At 44.9% G+C, this 23,461-nt stretch overlaps 1 protein-coding gene across 2 annotated transcripts in view; it reads left to right on the forward strand.

Annotated features, from left to right (window-relative positions):
• The window catches only part of BAIAP2L1 (BAR/IMD domain containing adaptor protein 2 like 1), a 105,599-nt gene that overhangs the window by 55,667 nt on the left and 26,471 nt on the right, over positions 1-23,461 (forward strand). For both annotated transcript variants that reach the window (XM_032266481.1, XM_032266482.1), the window contains exons 4-5: positions 22,432-22,493; positions 22,604-22,675. In XM_032266481.1, the coding sequence (XP_032122372.1) occupies positions 22,432-22,493; positions 22,604-22,675 (134 nt within the window). The remainder of the gene's footprint in view (positions 1-22,431; positions 22,494-22,603; positions 22,676-23,461) is intronic.

The raw sequence follows: 23,461 nt of genomic DNA on the forward strand, positions 1-23,461 counted from the left end.
CATCAAATCAAGATTAGCCAGTTTAACACTTAATGCCTCCAGACTGCTTGCTGGGCACGTCCTAAGTGTAAATCTGAAATATAGTTGCCTGTTTTTCATTATAACTTTATTGCACTTGCCTATTCTCTTAAATCTCTGGATTTTTAAGTGTTTGAACAGAAAATTGTTTAAACCCAATTTTCACAGTTACTTAAATTGGTCTTGTTCTCCTTGAAGTGTATCATGTGTCCTAGTAACTCAAGATGGAGAGGGCGTAAGCGTCCCTGTCCTCACGCTATCAGCCACAGCCAAAGAATAGCTGGCCAAGGGGCTGCTGCAACTGGTCGGGACAACTGGCCTGTCATGGTGAGGGGGTGGCACAAAGGACCTGGACCTGTGCCTCTGCCATCATCACCGTCCTTGTCCACAAGAGCTACTTACATCCTCTCACAAGTAGGTGTGGATTTCTTGCTTTTTCACAGCACCGTGCTGGGCCTGCAGTGAAGGGTGAGGAAATAAATACTAGGTTATGGCACCCAAATTGGGGGTGGGAGTTGAGAGCATGTCAAGAAAGACCAGCTGTGCTCAGACGCACAGGTAGCAGCAAAGGGCGTAGCCCCAGCGACAGGTTGAAGAGAGGGATACTCAAAGATGGATGCAGCTAGAATCACGAAGCGAGTGGGGCCTGGCCACGCCAGATGCATTCCCAAGCACACTGTGGTCCACAGTGGAGGGTAGACGGTTCTGCTGGGGGGTTAGGCAGAGTCTGTTAGTGCATGTGGGGTTCTAGAAGTTTTTTTGGTCTTTAGCAACTTGGGAACAAATGCACTTCCTTATGTCACCTCCTTCCTCTGCTGAGTGACTTACCAAAACTGGTAAAAGTAAGGGTGCCAACGAGCACATGGAAAGATATGCAACATCATTAGCCATTAGGGAATCACAAATCCAAATCACAAGATAACTACAGCACACCCAATAGAGTGGCCACAATTAAAAGGTCAGACAATAACAAGTGTTGGCAAAGGTGTGGAGAAATTGGAACACTTCACCATTGCTGGTGGGCATGTAAAATGGAGCAGCCACATTGGAGCCATCTGCCAATTTCTTAAAACTCAATCATAGAGTTACCATGTGACCAAGAATTCCATTCTAGACACCAACTCAAGAGAAATGAAACATATGCCCACACACGTCTTTTTTTTTTTTTTTTTTTTTGAGAAAAAGTCTCACTCTGTTGACCAGGCTAGAGTGTAATGGAGCAATCTCAGCTCACCACAACTTCTGCCTCCCAGGTTGAAGCAATTCTTCTGCCTCAGCCTCCTGAGTAGCTGGGATTGCAGGCATGTGCCACCAGGCCTGGCTAATTTTGTATTTTTAGTAGAGATGGGGTTTCTCCATGTTGGTCAGGCTGGTCTTGAACTCCTGACCTCAGGTAATCCACCCACCTCAGACTCCCAAAGTGCTGGGATTACAGGGGTGCGCCACCACGTGGTCCACAGGCCTATGTCAAGACACATAGTCTTGACCACAGATGTTCAGAGCAGCACAACTCACAATAGCCAAAAGGTGGGGGCAACCCAAATGTCCACCTGCTGATAAGTATACAAAGTAGAATACTGTTTAGCGATGAAAAAGAATGAGGTACTGATACATGCTGCAATACAGGTGAAACTTGGACATGTGCCAAGTGAAATAAGCCAGATTAAAAGGCTATTTATTGTATGATTTTGTTTATATGAAATCCCCAGCATCAGCAAACCACATAGACAGAAAGCAGATTTTGAGACTTCAAGGGAGAAAGCAGATTTTGAGACTTGAAGCAGGAGAAGAGAATGGGGAATGGCTGCTTAATGGTATCTCTTAGGGTGGTGGTGACAGTTGCACAATACTGTGAATGTACTAATGTTACTCTTGGTAAACTTATGCATATCATACCACCAAAAAAAGAGCTGAGTGTGCCAATATGTCAGTAAAATAGGCATTGTAATAGTTCAAGAGGCTAGCTGTACATACCCAACTTGGAAGCCTGTAGGAGTAGCAGTTACTTGACCAAATGTTTTCTGGCCCTCTGGAAGATTCAGGCAGCCTGGCAGCAATGCCATTAACATCTAATTGCTACCTTACTCTCCTCAACTGTTTGCACAAGAAGGCATCCGAGGCCAGGTGGATCACTTGAGATCAGGAGTTCAAAACCATCCTGGCCAACATGAGTGAAACCCCATCTCTACTAAAAATACAAAAATTAGCTGGGCACAGTGTCACACACCTGTAATCCCAGCTACTTGGGAGGCTGAGGCAGGAGCTTTGCTTGAACCTGGGAGGCAGAGGTTGCAGTGAGCCAAGACTGCACCATTGCACTCCAGCCTGGACAACAGAGCCAGACTCTGTCTCAGAAAAAAAGGAGGTATTTAGGCCGGGCTTGGTGGCTCACACCTGTAATCCCAGCACTTTGGGGGACCAAGTTGGGCGGATCACCTGAGGTTGGGAGTTCAAGACCAGCCTGACCAACATGGAGAAACCCTGTCTCTACTAAAAATACAAAAATAGCCTGGCATGGTGATATATGCCTGTAATCCCAGCTACTCTGGAGGCTGAGGTAGGAGAATCACTTGAACCCAGGGAGAGGCGGTTGCAGTGAGCTGAGATCATGTCATTACACTCCAGCCTCGGCGACAAGGGTGAAACTCCATATCAAAAAAAAAAAAAAAAAATGGTATCTGAAAACCTGAATTAGGTCCTGGTCGGTCAGATCTTTCACATGGCGTGCTACACGCTTTCCAGCCCTTCCCACGTGCACTGCCTCGAAACCTCACTCTGACCTTGTAAAGAGTTTTAGCTGGCCCCGACTCAGCGCGCTTTGCACAGTAAATGAATTTTATTAGCATTAATGGAAATACAAAATTCAGGAGTCTTATTTAGTTTTCACAGCAGTCATCTGATATAAAAGCTATTATTCCCATTTTATGGACAAAAAAAATGGAAGCTTAGGTTAAGTAACTTGGCTAATTTTGTCCAACTAAGGAGTACACAAAATAGGTAAGGAGCAAAGTTGGGGTTTAAATTCAAAGTCCTTGATTCCATGGATAGTAGAATATTCACCACAAAACTCACGGCGCTCAACCTCATGCCTCTCTAGTCTCTCTACCCCTTCTAAAACCTGGTAGGGCACTTAATTTTCAATTTGTAGTTTTGTATTCTCTTTCTTAAGGGGGACCCCATAAATGTTGGAGGCCTATGCAGAGAACAAATCATGAAAACAGTCTTCAAAGACTGGAAGACTGGGCATGTAAGAGAAGGATATATTTATGCTTTTATTTATTTATTTATTTATTTATTTATTTTTATTTATTTTAAGACAGTCTTGCTGTGTTGGCCAGGCTGAAGTGCGGTGGTGCTATCTTGGCTCACTGCAACCTCCGCCTCCCGGGTTCAGGCGATTCTCCTGCCTCAGCCTCCTGACTAGCTGGGATTACAGGCACCCACCACCAAGCCCTGCTAATGTTTGTATTTGTAGTAGAAACAGGGGTTTCACCATGTTGGCCAGGCTGATCTTGAACTCCTGACCTCAAGTGATCCTCCTGCCTTGGCCTCCCAAAGTGCTGGGATTACAGGCATGGGCCACTGTGCCAGGACTATTTATGCATTTACATTTTGACTCAGGGGTGCATATGCAGGTTTGTTATCTGGGTATATTGCAAGATGCCAAGGTTTGGAGTATGACTGATCCTGTCACCCAGGTAGTGAGCATAGCACCCAATACTCACTTTTTCAACCCTTATTCCCCTCTCTCCCACCTCCACCATGGTCCCCAGTGTCTGTTGTTCCCATCTTGATGTCCATGAGTACCCATGTGGAGCTTCCACTTACAAGCGAGAATATGCAGTGTTTGGGTTTCTGTTCTTGCATTAATTCACTTAGGATACTGGCCTCTAGCTGCATCCATGCTGATGCAAAGGATGCGATTTCCCTGTTTATGACTATGGAGAGGAGGATTTAGACCTCCTGTGTGTTATTCCTTCAGTCCAGTTAAGGGAGGATTCAGGAAGCCAGAATTTGGTTCAGTATAAAAATGGCCTTAGGCCGGGCACAGTGGCTCGCACCTGTAATCCAGCACTTTGGGAGGCCGAGGCAGGTGGATCACGAGGTCAGGAGTTTGACACCAGCCTGACCAACATGGTGAAACCCCATCTCTACTAAAAATACAAAAATTAGCCAGGTATGCTGGTACCTGACTGTAATCCCAGCTACTCAGGAGGCAGAGGCAGGAGAATTGCTTGAACCTGGGAGGCAGAAGGTTGCAGTGAGCCAAGATTGCACCACTTCACTCCAGCCTGAGTGACAGTGTGAGACTCTTGTCTCAAAAAAAAGGCCTTGGGACAAGCCTTTCTGTAAACCCTAGAAAGGAACTGTGAATTGCCATGCTGCTGCAATATCTCAAGAACAGGACTAAAGCTGAGGGAATACGTCCTGGTGATCCTTCAGTGGCACCTGCTGGAGGGGAGGTATCAGCGGGGGTGGTGGCAGCAGTTTCCACACCTGTGCCACTCCTGCCCACCTCAGTGATAAACTTACGGTAAGGCAAGTATGTGAGAATTGGATATAGTTAAAGATGAACTTAGAAATATTTGTTGATTGACTAAATGAGTGTATTGGATAAGAGTATTGGGCTCCAATCCAATGACTCAGATTTCTCTGGGCTTTCTTGAAATCAGGGTCCTCATTTACAGCATTAATAAGACTTGGTCCCAACCTTCAAGATGCCTGCAACACAGTAAAGGAGACTGTGAAATATCTATACACATACACACACACATATATATTTATATATACAGTTTTCATACAGGGCAGAAGGCAAGAGTAAAATGGTACAAAGGCTACAGGATTTAATGGGAAGAGATGTTCCCACCTGTGTGGGAGTGGAGGGGAAGCTGAGTGTCAGGTGATGTGTAATATCCCCATGGTCAGCATCGGAAGTAGATAGGGTGATATTTTCTGGGGAAGGGAACAGAGAGAGGGGGATGGGATATTTCCATTGACCTGGAACTTAGGAGGGCTGATGGAGAGGATCATGGGAGATACATTTTAAAAACACTTAATGGAGCCTTGTTATTTTGTGTGCCAGGCTGCAGATTCTGTGTTTGTATGTTCTTGTTTCAAATTGAAATAAGAATTAGTGTTAAAAGACTAAAAGGTTTTTGCATTATTAAAAACTGAGTAATATTTTAGAAGCATGAGTTCAAAGGTAAAATAAAAATTACTAGGTGACTAAAGAGGCATATTAAATGGTGAGCTCTTTACAATCAAGCTGGGCTTTGAGAGTCCAGAGTAAGTCTGATCCTATAACTCTTGGGTGCACTGAAGCTGATCTGTATGACTCAGGCGTTTATAACTCAAAGGCAGGGCTGTTAGTAGCTTCCATTTTTATAACTATAGAAATCTATGACCTACTGAGGTCTCCCTTTTTCTCTTTAATATATTTGATTAAATATTTTAATCTTACCCCATGTTTATTCTCCTGCCTAATTTCCTATTTCATATTAACATTTTAAAATAGCTTATGAGTCCCCCGGGAAGCTCAGAACCATACTTCCATTTTCAAATGGGAATTAAAATATACTTTATATGTATATTTTAAATGTATACCTTTACTGAGAAATGAACCTAATAAACATCAAACTCAATTTCTATCTTTATTATTTTAAAATGCCTGTTTTTACATAATTAAAACCTGTGCCTAGAGACTTTGCACACTGATTTTCAAAATATGACATTGCACACATGTTCCCTGGCACCATCGTGGAGCCCTGAGCCAGGAAGGAAGATGAAGACTGAGGTACTGGGATGGGGTTCAGGGTTTGCTTTTCTTGGTTCATGGGGAAAATTGTCCCTTAGTAATGGGACGGGGAGGGGTAGCTATCCCTTGGTATTCTGAAAAGGATATGAAACCAAATATCCAATAATCAAGAAATTGTAGTCATTTTTCTTTCGCATTTAAATCCCAGGGTGCTTATTTAAATGAGCGTCTCCTGTCTGGTAGGCATTGTTCTGGTTGATAGGGATAAATCAATGAAACAAGTCTGTGCCACCAGGAAACTAACATTCTAGTGGGGGGTGGACAGATAAACAAGTCTAATACCCAGGTAGTAATAAGGCAAGGGGCCACTGAGTGATAGAAGGGGTGGGATGCAGCTGGCTTAGGTAGAGGTCAGGGACTTGTCTTGGGGGGAGCTCATCAGGCAGGTGCCAGGAAGAACATTCTAGTGGGGGCTGGCACGCGCAAAGGCCCTGAAGCTTTAGTGGTCTTGGGTCACGCATGTAAGCCAGTGTGGCAGTCGAGGATGATGTCTGGAGACAGAAGTCTCGAGGCTGGGTTGCGTAGGGCTTCGAAGGTCCTGGCAAGGGCTCTACCTCTTAATCCTAGGTGCAGGTGGGGCCTCTGGATGTTGTCAACTGAGGAGGGATGCCACCTGACTGACATTTTTATTTTATTTTTTTTGTTTTTAATTTTTTGCTTGTTTTTGTTTGTTTTTTGTTTTTTGTTTTGACTCAGAACTGACTAACATTTTAAAAGGCTTTTCCTGGCCTCTGCATGAAACCAGACTGTAGACTAGGTACAGTGGCTCATGCCTGGAATCCCAGCATTTTGGGAGGCCAAGGCTGGTGGATCACCTGAGGTCAGGAGTTCGAGACCAGCCTGGCTAACATGGTGAAACCCCATCTCTACTAAAAATAAAAAATTAGTTGGGCATGGTGGTGGTTACCTGTAATCCCAGCTACTCGGGAGCCTGTGGCAGGAGAATCGTTTGAACCCAGGAGGTGGAGGTTACAGTGAGCTGAGATCTCACCACTACACTCCAGCCTCAGGGACAAAAGTGAAACTTTGTCTCAAAAAATAAAAAGTCAGTCTCAGCACATTGATCCTACCTCCTGCACAACCATGCATTCTGAACTGAAACAGCTTCAAGTATAGGGCAGTCCCTCCCCAGCGCATGTGCACCCCTGCGGTGCTGCCCAGACCTCCGGAAGTAGCTGGCTTCACTTTTAAACATTTCTCATACAGGCTAATTAAAATGGGCTGGCTGATGCTGAGTAGACATTTGTTTCCTTGTAATTCACACATCCCAGACATCTCTCTGTCCTTGGGTACCCAGTAGAGTAACTCTGGTTTCTTTTCTATGTAATTTCCCCTTGCATATTTGAATGAGTAGCTAAGAGTGCAGTTTCAGGAACAGACATGGGTTCAAATCCCAGCTTACAACTTTTAATACCTTTCAGAAAACCATCTAACCAGGCTGGGGACAGTGGCTCACGCCTGTAATCCTAGCACTTTAGGAGGCCAAGGTGGGTGGATCACTTGAGGTCAGGAGTTTGAGACCAGCCTGACCAACATGGTGAAACCCCATCTCTACTAAAAATACAAAAAGTAGCCGGGCATAGTGGTGCACACTTTTTATCCCAGCTACTTCGGAGGCTGAGGCAGGAGAATCGCTTGAACCTGGGAGGTGGAGATTGCTGAGCTGAGATCACAACACTGCACTCCAGCCTGGGCAACAAAGCAAGACTCCATCAAATAAATAAATAAGTAAATAAGTAAGTAAATCAACCAACCACCTAACCTCTGAAAGCCTCAGTTTCCTCCTCTGTAAAATGGGGGTGATGACAGTACCTCCCTCAGAGGGTTGTGAACTCAGTGAGACTATCCCTTCGAGGCAGCAGCGCAGTGATGGGTGCAGAAGAAGGACTTGAAATCTCCAGCTGTTCCCTCCTACAGCTGTGTGCTGTGTTTGTCTTCATTCCCCCCTAAGGCAGAAGTGGGAACATCCGAACTAAAAAAACGTGAATTTATCTGATTGCTCTTATTACGTAGTTGAGTTTTCGCTGGGAAGTATCAGCTATGGTAAAATGGATTCTAGATTTTGTGAAATCTCCCGTAATTCACATCATAACAGGACCATAATAGGGTGTGAGGTTTTCCACAGAATGAATGGCTGATTGTCTGAAACTTGGGAGCACTAGCCTTGTTTTATTGTGTGTTTTTTCAACCAGAAGTGGTTACTTTAAAACAAAATAAGAATATCTTAGTTTCTTGGGGAAAAAAACTCTTAAGATTTTTGAGATGGTTTTCCTTGGTAATATTGAACTGAAACTTTTTTAGTACTTTATCTATATACTGTGCTCATTTAAAAACTCATTTTTGAGTTTTGAGGTCCTAATTTTTTTTTTTTTTTTTTAAGATGAAGTCTCCATCTGTCACCCAGGCTGGAGTGCAGTGGCACAATCTCAGCTCACTGCAACTTCCACCTCCCGGATTCAAGTGATTCTCCTACCTCAGCCTCCCAAGTAGCTGGGATTATGGGCGTGCACCACTACACCTGATTAATTTTTGTACTTTTAGTAGAGATAGGGTTTCACCATATTGGCCAGGCTGGTCTTGAACTCCTGCCTCAAGCGATCCACACCCCTCTGCCTCCCTAAGTGCTGGGATTACAGGCATGAGCCACTGCACCCGGCCCTGTATTTTAATATTTTTAAATAAATGTTTTAAAGTCCAGATGGGGCATTTTTAAGCCTTGAATAAAAATGCTTATGGTTAATTAGTAGAATCATAGGGAATAAGTCGTTGTTAGCCTTATTCATTATTGATAATACACCTGTTTTCATTTTTGTTAGCATGAAAATGGTTGTATTTTAATCTTCATCTACTAATCAGTAAAGAAGGAAGATGAATAATTAATGCCAATTTACCTCGATATAATAACTTGTAGAAAACTCTTAGTCATTTAATGTTGTTTTACATTCAGATATAAAGGAAACAAGCATTGCTGGGCATGGTGGCTCACACCTGTAATCCCAGCACTTTGGAAGGCCCAAGCAGGTGAATCCCCTGAGATCAGGAGTTCGAGACCAGTCTGGCCAACATGGCAAAACCCAGTCTCTACTAAAAATACAAAAATTAGCCATGTGTGGTGGCACATGCCTGTAGTCCCAGCTACCCAGGAGACTGAGGCAGGAGGATTGCTTGAACCCAGGAGTCAGAGGTTGTGGTGAGCTGAGATCACGCCACTACACTCCAACCTGTGGGACAGTGAGACTATGTATCAAAAACATAGAAAGGAGGCGAGGCATGGTGGCTTACGCCTGTAATCCCAGCACTTTGGGAGGATGAGGTAGGTGGATCATGAGGTCAGGAGTTCAAGACCAGCCTGGCCAAGATGCTGAAACCCCGTCTCTACTAAAAATACAAAAAAAAAAAAAAAAGCCAGGCGTGTTGGGGGTTCTGTAATCCCAGCTATTTGGGAGGCTGAGGCAGGGAACTGCTTGAACCAAGAAGTGGAGGTTTCAGTGAGCAAGATTGTGCCACTGCACTCCAGCCTAGGTGACAGAGCAAGACTCCGTCTCAAAAAAAAAAAAAAAAAAAAATTAGAAGGGAAACAAGCACTTGTCATCTGTATATAGATGCAAAATTGATCAGTTATTTCTGTGTGATACATAATTGATACACTTGAATAAATTAACATTGTCCTTTTAGCTAAAATAAGAATAGTGCATTAAAACCCATCTTGGGAAATATATTCTCTTTATTGCAAATTGTGTGCTTTAACTTGATAGTACTTGTCTAGAGTAGATATGCTACATCAGTTTAATTGCTAATCAAAAGGCAAATGGGAAATAAAGATTTAATTTGCTTCCTGTATCAATTTATCAGTCGATTAGAACTGTCTCCTATTAGAGAGAATTGTCACCTAAGCCCTGGATCTCCCTACTGTTTCATATAATGAATACTTTGTTACTCTTTTCAGAGGAGACATCTTTACTAAGTACTACCTTAGGTGTTAGAAGCCAAGATTGTATCTCACTCAAAAGATGTGGCATTAAAATACCCAGAATGTTGTCTTTTCTTTTTTTCTTTTTCCTTTTTTTCTTTTTTCTTTTTCTTTTTTTTTTTTTTTTTTTTTTTTGAGACAAAATCTCACTCTGTTGCCCAGGCTGGAGTGCAATGGCGCAATCTTGGGTCACCACAACCTCCGCCTCCCAGGTTCAAGTGATTCTTGTGCCTCAGCCTCCCGAGTAGCTGGGATTACAGGTATGTGCCACCACACCCAGCTAATTTTTGTTTTTTTTGGTAGAGACAGAGGTTAACCATGTTGGCCAGGCTTGTCTCAAACTCCTGGCCTCAAGTAATCCACCTGCCTCAGCCTCCCAAAAGTGCTGGGATTACAGGTGTGAGCCATTGCACCCGGCCCTGTTCCTTACGTAGATTCAAATTTCTGACTTACGTGATTTTTGTCTCTGAAGAACTTCTTTTAACATTTTTTCACAAGTCAGATCTACTAGTAACCAATTCCCTCAGTTTTTGTTTGTCTCAGAATGTCTCTATTTCTTCTTCACTTTTGAAGGATGGTTTTACTCGATAAAGAATTCTGTGTTGGTGAATTTTTTCTTCCAACACTTAAGTATTTTACTCCAGTCTCTTCTTGCTTGCATGGTTTGTAAAGAGAAGTCTGATGTCGTTCTTATCATTGTTCCTCTAGAAGTAAGATGTTTTTTTCCTCTGGCTTCTTTTAAGATGCATGGCTCATGCCTGTAATCCCAGCACTTTGGGAGGCCGAGGTGGTGGATCACCTGAGGTCAGGAGTTTGAGACACAGCCTGGCCAACATGGTGAAACGCCATCTCTACTAAAAATACAAAAATTAGCTGGACACAGTGGCATACACCTGTAATCCCAGCTATTCAGGAGGCTGAGGCAGGAGAGTTGCTTGAACCTGGGAGGTGGAGGCTGCAGTGAGCCAAGATCAGGCAATTGCACTCCAGCCTGGGCAACAAGAGTGAAACTCTGTCTCAAAAAAAAAAAAAAAAAAAATTCTTTTTGCTAGTCTACAGTTTGAATATGCAATACCAAGATGTCAATTTTCTAGTATTCATCCTGTCTTATGTTCTCTGAGCTTTTTGGATCTGTGGTTTGGTGTCTGTCATTAACTTTGGAAGATTCTCAGATATTAGTACATCAGTTTTTATTGTTGTTGTTCCCTTCTCTCTTTTTCTCCTGGTATTTCCATTATGGGTATTTCCACCTTTTATAATTTTCCCACAGTTCTTGGATATTCTGTTTCATTTTCCATCCTTTATTCTTGCATTTCGGTTTCAGAAGTTTATGTTGACATATCTTCAAGCTCATTCATTGTTCCCTTGGTCATGTCCAATCTACTAATGAACACATCAAAGACATTCTTCATTTCTTCATTTTTATTTCTAGTATTTCTTTTTTGTTCTTTAAGTTTCCATTTGATACAGTTTGGATATTTGTCCCCTCCAAATTCTGTGTTGAAATGTGACCCCCAATATTGGAGGTGGGACCTAGTGGGAGGTGTTTGTGTCATGGGGGCAGATCCTTCACAAATGTCTTGTTGCCCTTCTTGCAGTAATAAGTGAGTTCTCACTCTATTAGTCCACATAAGATCTGGTTGTTTAACAGCATGACACCCCTCCCCTCTAACCATGTGACATGCCTGTGCTCACTTTGCCTTCTGCCATGAGTAAAAGTTTCCTGAGGGCTTACCAGAAGCCAAGCAAATGCTGGTACCATGCAGAACCATAAGCCAAATAAACCTCCTTTATTAATGAATTAACCAGCCTCGGGTATTCTTTATAAGCAACACAAAACGGGCTAACACACCATCTCTCTGCTTCTGTTACCCATGTCTTCTTGCACGATGCCCACTTTTTCCAGTAGAACTCTTAGCATATTAGTCATGGTGATTGTCAGTTCTCTGTCTGGTAATTCCCGATTCTCTATCACATCTGAATCTGGTTCTGATGCTTGCTTTGTCTCTTCAGATTGTGTTTTTTCTTAGCATGCCTATGTTTGTTGCTGTTGGAAGCTGAACACAGGCCTAGTGCGGTGGCTCACGCCTGTAATCCCAGCACTTTGGGAGGCCAAAGCAGCTGGATCACAAGGTCAAGAGATCAAGACCATCCTGGCCAACATAGTGAAACCCCATCTCTACAAAAAATACAAAAATTAGCTGGGCATGGTGGTGCACGCCTGTAATCCCAGCTACTTGGGAGGCTGAGGCAGGAGAATCGCTTGAACCTGGGAGGCAGAGGTTGCAGTGAGCCCAGATCGTGCCACTGTACTCCAGCCTAAGGGCAGAGTGAGACTCCATCTCAAAATAAATAAAATAAAATAAAAAATAGAAGAAGCTGAACATGATGTGTTGGGTAATAGTAACTGAGGTAGATGAGCCTTTAGTGTGAGGATTTCTGTTTATCTGGCTAGGAGTTAGCATGTATTTAATGTAAGATGAAGTTGTATTTGTAACAGAGTCAGAGGCTTCAGTTTAACTCTGATATCCTTGTTGTCTCTGCTGTTGTCTTTGGTTTTCCAAAAACAAAAAATTCTTCTAAATGAAGCCTATGTTTTGTGACTCTCTGCTGTAATGCACAGATATTAGTCAGGTACTGGGGAGGGGAAGTGTCTTCCTCTTATGTTTAAATCCCTATGTTTGGATAGGGTGGGGGGTGGTAGGCCAGAGTTCCTAGGATGCCTTTCAGAAGAGTTTCTGAGTTTTTTTTTCCTCTCCCTTTACTTGAGACAGGAAGACTGGAGGGGGCTGGAGTTAGCAAATCACCCTTTCCCTGGTCAGATAAAGCTTTATTACAGCAGGTTCCCTTGAGGCCTGGCCTTCCTTACAGAGAACATAACTAGAACAGATCAAAGCTCTGGGCTTATTTCAGAATGTTTGTCTCCCACCCCCTCCACCAGAAGCCCCGGGGGAATCTTCTCTAACCTCCCTAATGAGAAGGTGGTGGGACTCCTAGAAATAAAACTCATAAAAGTGTAGGGACCCCCCAGAAGACTGAGCCCCCTGGAGTTTTCAACTCTCAGACTACTCCATGCCAAGCGCCCAGCAAGTCATCCATTACAGCTTAAGAGTTCCTGCCAGAAATGGCTTCAGCGTTGGTCTCTGCTCCCTGTGAACCGTGAGTCTCTGCATCAACCTGTCTGTCTAGTTTTCAGGGCACATCTTTACCCTGTGAGCTTAATTCTGTCATGAATCTCAGAATTACTGTTTCTATTTTAGCTTGTTTCCCTTTGTTGAGCTTACTCTTGTTTTAAGAGAGTGACGACCTCTAGGGTCTTAGACGTGCTGGAGTGGAAACCGGAAGTGCCTTTGCAATTGTGGAGTGGAAGCCGGAAGTGCCTTTGCGATTGGTTTTTTTCATCCACAGAGGCCGGATGTGTGTGTTCTCTAGTGGATCAGTCCTGATGGATGCAACTTAAACTATAGGAGAAATGTCAGCATTTCAGACTGAGGTGCTCAGTATTCTGTTTAAGGTTGTAAACGGCTATGGGATAGAGGAAAACAGAGTATATTCTACAGGTATAAGATTCTACAGATAAGAGAAGATGAACAGTTTTTCCTTTGGGGACTCTGGGAATGCGGAAAGAAAGGATATGACAGGAGAAGTGTTGAGCTGAATATGTAGATGTATATGTGTAAAGTGCACCAAAAAATGGTGACTACAGTCTGAACAATCTCATGTGGATTTTATTTCCAGAAAACAAGTGCTCACCCAGAAAGTGGCCTGTTGAGGAGTGTGGGAGCCCATTTTTGTTGGGGTGTATCCTGAATTTTTTTCTTTTTTTTTTTTGAGATGGGATCTTGCTGTGCAATGTTGCCAGACTGGTCTTGAACTCCTGGGCCCAAGCACTCCTCCTGTCTCAGCCTCCTAAGTAGCTGGGACTACAAGTGCAAGCCAGTGCATTACTGAGCCAGTTTGCTACTTGTGTCTGGACTCAGGCACCTCAGCAGCCAGTGTCTCTTTACAGAACATTGGAAAGCACGATTCCCCCCAAAGCCTGTGAAGCATGCACTCTACACAGATGAGAATACCACAGCTCCAAGGGATGCTGCAGAAAGAGGTTAGGTAACTTCCCAGGGGTGCATAGGTACTAAGAAGCCTGTCTGACGTCATTGCTTCTTCCTGTGGATGCTGCGACCTTTGCCCGGTCTTCATGTCCTAGTGTTCTCTGTAGAGGATGATGACCCAGAACTCTCTGCCTTCTGAAGCTGCATCCAATCTTTTTCCTTCACAGCGCCTGACTCTTCTCCAGCCTCCTCAACTAGCCTTCTCATCTTCTTGAGTTCTTCTTCCTAAAAATCTTGTATTCAGCAGTCACTTCTGACTTTTTAATTTAAAAAAAATCAATGTCATTTGAGCAATGAGTTCTAGACTTATCTATACAATGAAGTTGTATTTGTGCTGTTTCTAAAAGGGAACCCATTCTCCAAGAAAATAGACAATGTTTGCGTTTATGATTGCTACTCTTTTTGGCTTTTCACCTCCAGGTCTCCAGCCACGTCCATCATTTTCTAAAATTGAGGTTGCCAGCGATCTTACTGTTCAACAAAGCGTTGGTAATATTTCTCCTGTTAACACACTTCTCCATTCCCCGCTTACCTCCCTCAATCAGCACTGGAGGTGGATGAAATCATTTTATTCCTCTCTAAAAAGAAATAAGTAAATCCGTTTAATAGAGCAAAAAAGAATTGGCACAGGTATGAACCTGCATCAGAAATGCTAAACAGGGATGAATAGTCAGGAATACAAAATCTTCACCCTTTTTTTTTTTTTTTTTTCTTTGAGACAGGGTCTTGCTCTGTCACCCAGCCAGAGTACAGTGGCATGATCTCAGTTTACTGCAACCTCTGCCTCCTGGGTTCAAGCAATTCTCATGCTTCAGCTTCCCAAGTAGCTGGGATTATTGAGCTCCTGACCTCAAGTGATCTGCCCACCTCAGCCTCCCAAAGTGCTGGGATTCCAGGCGTGAGCCACCACACCTGGCCAGGATCCTCACTTTCAATGCCAGATTTCCTTGATTAGATTTAGATTGTGTGTTCTCAGCTGGAATACTATCCAAGTCATTTTGTGTCCTCTGAATATAAAATCTGAGCACACACTTCATTTTCCTCTCATTTGTTACGTTAATTTTGATCATCCATTAAAGGTGTTGTCTGATCGCTACACTGTATAGTTAATATTTTTTCTATCGCCACTAGTAAGCAATGGGTGGGGAAACACTTTCAGACCATACAAACATGTCTTTCCTCATCAACACTTGTGCCGTAGTTGAGCATCTGATAATGATTTCTTTCTTTTTTTTTTTGAGATGGTGTCTTGCTCTGTCTCCCAGGCTGGAGTGCAGTGGCACAGTCTCGGCTCGCTGCAAGCTCTGCCTTCCCAGTTCAAACGATTCTCCTGCCTCAGCCTCCCCAGTAGCTGGGATTACAGGCGCTCACCACCACGCCTGGCTAATTTTTGTATTTTTAGTAGAGGTGAGGTTTCACCATGTTAGCCAGGCTGGTCTCGAACTCCTGACCTCGTGATCCTCCCACCTCGGACTCCCACAGTGCTGGGATGACAGGCGTCAGCTACCGTGCCCAGCCTTGCTAATGGTTTCTGCCCAAACAAGTCTTCACCGTGATGATGGTTTTCCATCTCCACACTCCCTCTTCATTTACTGACTGGCACTGCGCGCTGTACTTCTAGCAGCAGCCGTTCCTGGTCCCCTGTGCCTTTTTTAAATCTGTCTACTATGGACTCACAGATTCCTAGGCTTTTCAATGACTTATAATTTATAACTGCCTTTAACTATTTGGTGTTCAAGTTGTTCCAATACAAGCTTCTTCACAGCCAGTACTAGCTCCTTTAAGCTGACTCTTGTGGCATACCAGCTAATTAGTTAGTTATTTTTGAGCACAGTGTAGAGTAACTACACTCTCCATGTTAGACATTGATTAGAATGTGATGCCGTTGTTGGTTAAGGCAGAAGCTAGACATGGAGAAATGATCAATGAAACACTCACCGTATCACTTATTTGGGGTCACCCCTATACACACATTGCTTGCTCGTATGTGTTTTTGTTTTTTTGAGACAGTGTCTTGCTTTGTTGCCCAGGCTCTAGTACCTACCGCCTCGGCCTCTGAAAACGCTGTGATGATAGATGTGAGCCCCTGAACCCAGCCGCTTGTGTGATGTCGGTGCTCACCAGATGAGAGCACCTCACCTCCAGCTGTGTCCGGGGACCGCAGGTTCTCAGATGCTGACGGAGCCTTTCGAATTTGGTCGCATGTTTGTGGTTACTAATCTGCCTCTGCACTAATTCAGTGTGGGTGACTCTAATCTTCAGAGCACATACTCGTTTTCTGAACACATCCCATGTGTGTGTTGGGGGCAGTTTGCTCTTACTTCCTCTCTTTCCTCCTCATCCCATTTGAAACTTGGAAAATGGTCAGAAAAATTCAGTCCTTTTTCCAATGACATTTTTATTTTTATCTGTATGTACTTTTTGAGACAAAGTCTCGCTCTGGTACCCAGGCTGGAGTACAGTGGCACAATCTTGGCTCACTGCAACCCTGCCTCCCAGGTTCAAGCAATTCTGCCTCAGCCTCCCAAGTAGCTAGGACTACAGGCACGTGCCACCATGCCCAGCTAATTTTTGTATTTTTAGTAGAGACGGGGTTTTGCCATGTTGGCCAGACTGGTCTCGAAATACCTCAAGTGATCTGCACACCTTGGCCTCCCAAAGTGCTGGGATTATAGGCATGAGCCACCACACCTGGCCTCCAGTGATACCTGTAATCAGCTTTAATTTAACCTGTGCAGCATAGCTATAGGACAGTGCTAGATGGCTGCTTCCACTTTGTCATTTTACTGTCTGATTCCACTTGTACTAATGTGTAGGAAGTAGTGTGTGACTCAGGCGTTGCTCTGTGTTCTCTGGAAATAAAGTGGGTTCTGATTATCCACGGTCAGATATAAATGGAAAGGATCTTTATGCCTACATGTTCTGGGCAGTTCAGGTGCATTAGTAATCTCCATCTGGTTCCTCTAAATTTATACTGTGAATTGATGAAGAAAATGTATTAATAGTCCAGTGACTTTATTCATTTTCTTTTTGGAGACAGGTTCTTGCTCTGTCGCCCAGGATGGAGCACAGTGGTGCAATCATAGCCCATTGCAGCCTCGAACTCCTGGGCTCAAGTGATCCACCTGCCTCAGTCTCCTGAGTAACTGGGGACTACAGGCATGTTCCATGGAGCCCAGCTAATTTTTGATGTTTTTTGTATCAGTGGGGGTCTCACTGTATTGCCCAGGCTGGTCTTGAACTCCTGGCCTCAAGTGATCCTCCCATCTGAATTCCATTAAGTTCTGGAACTTGAGCCACCACGCCTGTCCCCGTGTTTCCAATGAAAACATTCCATGTGGCCAGGTGCAGTGGCTCGCACCTGTAATCCCAACACTGGGAGGCCAGGGTGGGTGGATCATGAGGTCAGGAGTTCAAGACTACCCTGGCCAAGATGGTGAAACCTACATCTGCTAAAAACTACAAAATTTACTCTGCTAAAAACTATAAAAATTAGTCAGGCTCAGTGGTAGATTCCTGTAATCCCAGCTACTCAGGAGGCTGAGGCAGGAGTATCACTTGAACTCGGGTGGCAGAGGTTACAGTGAGCCAAGATCACACCATTGCACTCAGCCTGGCTGACAGAGTGAGACTCCGTCTCAAAAGGAAAAAGAAAGAAAAGAAAATGTTCTTTATGTTCATACCAATAATTTTCCTTAAGGTTTGTTCTTTAGCATTTTAACTCCATACCACCTATTGGCTAAATGCATCTCTTTATACTATATTATCCAATATTGTTCTCTTTATACTATATTGGGCTTGTTTGTTCATAGTTTCTAAAATCAGCATGATATTACTATTAACCATTCTTTTTTGTTGGGCTTTCCAAACCCTGCTAAACAAGCCCTCATGGAGCTGTAACACTCTGTGTGAATTATTTATGCAAATATCAAGACAAATTGATGGTAGAAAATGTCTTTTAGGGCTGGGCGCTGTGGCTTACACCTATATTCCCAGTACTTTGGGAGGCAGAGGCGGGTGGATCACTAGGTCAGGAGTTTGAGACCAGCCTGACCAATGTGGTGAAACCCCATCTCTACTAAAAAATATAAAAATTAGCCGGGCATGATGGTGTGCACCTGTAATCCCAGCTACTCGGGAGGCTGAGGCAGGAGAATCGCTTGAACCCAGGAGGTAGAGGTTGCAGTGAGCTGAGATCATGCCACTGCATTCCAGCCTGGGCAACAGAGCGAGACTCTGTCACACATACACAAAAATGTCTTTTAGTTATGTTGAGTTCATGCTTTTAAAATACATGTGTACTGCCACTTATTTAGACTGAATCACAGTACTGTAATGACTGCTCTGAGTTTCTTCCCAAAAGGGTGACTCCAAACATAACTGGGGAGAAAAGGAAGCAGGCGGCCCAGCCTGCCTAGCACAGTGGTGTGGTTCCTGCCGGGCCACATACGTAGCTCTGCCTCATCCGAGTCCCGGCTGTGCCTGCTTCACCCCACCCTCGAATATTTTCAGGGTGGTTTTTTTTTTTTTTTTTCCTTCTCAAATGTAATTTATGAAAAAGTAGGTTACAGAGCTAAGAGCAAACAAACCCATGTGGCATCACATTTTAAACAAAGTCACACTTGCTCTATTTAAGATCAAACTTCTGCAGATCGAACAGAAAGGCCGTTTTCATCTTCCATTTCAAGATACACTTTCAGCAGCTTGCAGAATGGCAGCCAAGATGTGTGTTAATCCTTTCCGTGACCGCGGACTCCGCAGCGGCTGCTGTGAGGCCAGCATCTGAGTTCCACAAGCAGTGAGAGACAGGAATAACAAGGCCAGGTGTTCCCCGCCTGCCCTTGGAGTGAAAGGGCTGCTTCACTGCGCCTCTCCCCTGCACTGCGGGAAACCACGGGCAGGAGCATGGAGCGTGCCCAGGGACCTGGCCAGGCCAGAGCACCAGGCTAAGCGGTGTTGGCACCCACCCTCGCACACACCTTGGTTTTGGCAGCACGCTTCCCAGAGATCCACATTATATAAGGCTGTGGAAATAAAGTTCCTGAAAGAGAACAGTATGAGAACAAAAATGTGAATGTGTTTCCTCTAGCCCAAATCACCGAATGCTTTAATCCAAATTATTTTTGGATGTTTATTATTATTTTTTAAGTAGATCTGCCTTGCCAAGAATAGAGTGTCTGACTTTGTAAATAATTGGAGTGGGTTTTGTTGTTGTTTATTTTCATCCCCAGTGAGGAATTGTTTGTGGGTTTGAAATAGATGTGAAAATAACTCAGATTATATCTGAAATGACCCAGTGGCTATAAAATGGCATATTAGTGGAATTATGTCCTTGGCTGTGTGAAGGTGGCTTTTGTGAAGAATTCTGGTCAGTTGGTTTTCTCATGCTGCGTTCTGGAGGATGAATCCAGCGTTGTTAAGGATGTGGAGTGGGATGGCCGGGTGCAGGCTCACATCTGTAATCCCAGCACTTTGGGAGGCCGAGGTGGGTGGATCACCTCAGGCCAGCAGTTTGAGACTGTCTTTGCTGAAAATATAAAAAATTAGCCAGACGTGGTTGTGGGCACCTGTAATCTCAGCTACTCAGGAGGCTGAGGCAGGAGATCACTTAAACCTGGGAGGCGGAGGCTGTGGTGAGCCGAGATCACACCATTGCACTCCAGCCTGGGCGACAAGAGTGAAACTCAGTCTCAAAAGAAAAAGAAAAGAGGGATGTGGAATGGGAAGCTTGCTGACTCAGAGGGTGGTGCCCTGAGCACTGGGATGGTTCTGTCCTTGCTCCCCGTGTTTAGCCAGTGGGGTTACCATTCAGAACGCCGTAAAATTCCACAGGGCTTAGGGATTAGGTTTTATACCTGTCACAGTGTACAGCCCTGCAAGTTCTGCTTCTCTGACAGCCTCTGACCCCCTCTTGTCTAGGCAGCGCCATTTGCAGAGGGCTCTGAAGTACAGCTCGGGAGCTGGTTTCCCAACATCACGGGGTGAAGGGGAGTTACATGTTATGCCTGCACTTTGGAAAGATCCCTGGCACCTGTGAGGAAGGTGAACCAGAAAAGAACAAGCTGGGAGTCCAGAGAGAGGATGAGGGATGCAAACAGATGCTGGGGTTAGACAGGCATGAGAGAGAACCTCCTTGAAAGCCCAAGTGGTGGCACATGAGTGCTGGGGGCTGGGGGTTGATGGGAGAATCCTCTGCCACCTCTGGTGGATCAGATCACTGGGTGACCATGTCTTGGTGACTTCACACGCCATTCCCCAGGCTGTCTGTCCTGGGCAGGGAAAAGATCACAGAGCTTGAGAAGGGACATGGCCCATGCCCTACAGGTGGCTCCGATGATGGATGCCCAAGGGAGTGAGTCTTTGTTGTCGGGTGTTACACGTGGGTACAAAGTCGACCCCTTGTCTGGCTGGCAGCTGAGAGCTGGAATTTGAGAATGTAGGGCAGCCAGGGAGGTCACTTAGAGACACATTGAGTATGAGGTGTGTCCAATGGGACATCTGCGTGGTTGTGTTTAGCAGGAGTTGAATCCTGAGCTGGGACGAGGGAAGCCTAGGTGGCCAGTGTGAGACTCAGATGTCTTCGGATGTCCCTAGAACAGAACATGATAGGGTCATTTGTACAGCGGTCATAGCCAAGGGCAGAGTCCAGTTTGTTCTTCCTCTCTCCCCATATTCTACCACAGTCCTCATTCTGATTCTTCCTCTGCAGCTTCTCAGTTCCCTGCTAGAATTCCTTTTTTGGGGGGAAAAGGTCTCACTGTCACAAGACTGCAGTGCAGTGACAAGATCTTGGCTTACTACATCCTCTGCCTCCCAGGTTCAAGCAATTCTCCCACCTCAGCCTCCCAATAGCTGAAATTACAGGTGCACACCACCAAGCCCAGCTAATTTTTTGTATTTTTAGCAGCAATGGGTTTTGCCATGTTGGCCAGGCTGGTGTCAAATTCCTGACCTCAAGTGATCCTCCTACCTCAGCCTCCCAAAGTGCTGGGATGACAGGCGTGAGCCACCGCACCTGGCCTGGAATTTTGTCTGGCCTCTGAGCTGTAGGATGGTCCACTGGTACATTTTGCTCTTGGTCGGCATTGTTTGATGGTGGTGGTAATGGTGGTTCCAGATGATTCTGTGTGTTTCTCCTATTTCTTAGGTGACAGACCCTAGGAAATCCATTTGGTTCCTGCAGATAAGTTAACAGAGAGAGGCTCTCGTTCACCTTTATCAGATGTCACCTGTAGAAAGGTAGCAGACAGCTGGCACACTGCCACTAAGTGCAGAGATGTGATTGCAAACCGAGAGGCCTGATAGCTGCTCTCGGGAGTGAGACTCCTCTGTCCTGGACCATCCTCCCCCGTCCTCCCCTGTCACGTGACTGTGCTTGGTTTCAGAGAGCTAGTGTATTCCCAGGAGAGGCAGGGCTGAGCATTCTTCCTGCTGCGGTTTCCCCTGGCGTCAGTATTTTCCAAAACATTACAAGAACTAACGTGAGAAAAAAGAAATTGCCTTTATCTCTCGTGCCTGACAGCTAATCACATTACTCTGGGGATTAGATAAAAATAAATCATTTTTTATTCCTATAGTTAGCTACTGTGATGACTCAAGTAATCATTTGTGAGAGAATTTCAAAATTTAAATCAGATATGTAGAATTCGGCTTAGGGAACAAGTAAATACAGAAAGGGCCACATGGGCCAGGTACGGTGGCTCACACCTGTCATCCCAGCACTTTGGGAGGCCGAGCCCAGTCCGGGCAACATGGTGAAAACCCATCCCTACAAAATACCCGCTCCCAAAAAAAAAATCTGAATGTGGTGGTGCATGCTTGTAGTCCCAGCTATTTGAGAGGCTGAGGTGGAAGAATGGTTTGAACCCGGGAGGTAGAGGGTTAGGGTCACAGCACCACACTGCAGCCTGGGTGACAGAGCCAGAACCTGTGTCAAAAAAACAAAAGACAAAACGGAGTCATGTGAACTTGAAGAGAGTTGGCATTTGTCTCATTAATGATGTTGTAGAGACTATTTGCTCTCAGCTATGTCCCCCTGGAAGCCACCATGGGGACCCCGCTGTGTTCCTGATGTGTCTGGGGTAATGCTTTAAGACCCTGAGGGCAGTGTGGTTCTGTGTTTCCCTGTTCTGTTTTACTCCCTAATACTTTACAAAACTGTGCAATGGGCTGGGTGTGGTGGCTCACGCCTGTAATTCCAGCACTTTGAGAGGCCGAGGCAGTGGATTACCTGAGGTCAGAAGTTTGAGACCAGCCTGGCCAACACAGTGAAACTCTGTCTGTACTAAAAAATACAAAAAATTAGCTGGGCGTGGTGGTATGTACCTGTGATCCCAGCTACTTGGGAGGCTGAGGCAGGAGAATCACTTGAACCTGGGAGGTGGAGGTTGCAGTGAGCCAAGCTCGTGCTATCACACTCCAGCCTGGGTGACAGAGCAAAAACTCCCTCTCAGAAATGAATGAATGGATGAATGAATGAATGCAGTACTTTCCTCTAACATATCTGGTTTTGTTCCCAGGCCATGTCCTCATAGAGATTTCAAGCACCCACAAGAAACTCAACGAGAGTCTTGATGAAAATGTACGTGATCTGTTTTTCTCTTTACAGAAAACACTTGTTTTATGTTTTAGAACTTATTTTGCTTAAAGTCTCAAATCTGGCGTGAATTTTTTATTTCCTTTTGTTAACAGTTTAAAAAATTCCACAAAGAGATTATCCATGAGCTAGAGAAGAAGATAGAACTTGACGTGAAATATATGAATGTAAGTGCACAGTTCTCCAGCCCCAGCCTTGGGCTGCCTGACCTCCCAGCCCGAGGAGAACCCATCCCCACTGTTTACTCATCAGTAGCAAACAGAAGTGGAGTTCGGTGTTGATCATGCCCGGATGCATGAAACCGACAAGGTCCTTTTGGGATGCGTGAGCTGGTTTTTGCTAACATTTGGGGTCTCTCTTAGAAAGCGTAGAGGCCAGGTGCGGTGGCTCACGCCTGTAATCCCATCACTTTGGGAGGACAAGGCGGGCAGATCCCTTGAGGTCAGGAGTTCAAGACCAGCCTGGCCAACATAGCGAAACCCTGTCTCTACACAAAATACAAAAAAAATTAGCTGGGCATGGTGGTGCATGCCTGTAGTCCCTACTTGGGATGCTGAGGCAGGAGAATGGCTTGAACCTGGGAGGCAGAGGATGCCGTGAGCCAAGATTGTGCCACTGCACTCCAGCCTATGCAATAGAGCTAGACTGTGACTAAAAAAAAAAGGGGGGGGGGGCATGGCACCACCCCTTGTTTGTCCACTGTTATTCATTCCAGCAGGTTTCTGCAGGTCCCCTTCAGGGTGGCCCTACAGCCCCAGTATTCAGCGTTCTTGCCAGCTTCCTTGCTGCTGTCACCCAAAGTCCCTTTCTGCTCACCAAGCCCTCTGCGTGGCAGTCAGTGTGCAAGCTACCCTGAAATCATCCCTTTTTTGTGGTCCTTGTTAAGCCTGCTGCCTGTCTTTGCACTCCGGGCAGGAGGCCACAGGATCGTACAGCTGCTACGGTACGTTTCA

The sequence above is a fragment of the Sapajus apella genome, unplaced genomic scaffold, assembly GCF_009761245.1.
Source record: "Sapajus apella isolate SASKATOON/1434 unplaced genomic scaffold, GSC_monkey_1.0 scaffold159, whole genome shotgun sequence".
In the NCBI taxonomy this organism is placed as follows: Eukaryota; Metazoa; Chordata; class Mammalia; order Primates; family Cebidae; genus Sapajus; species Sapajus apella.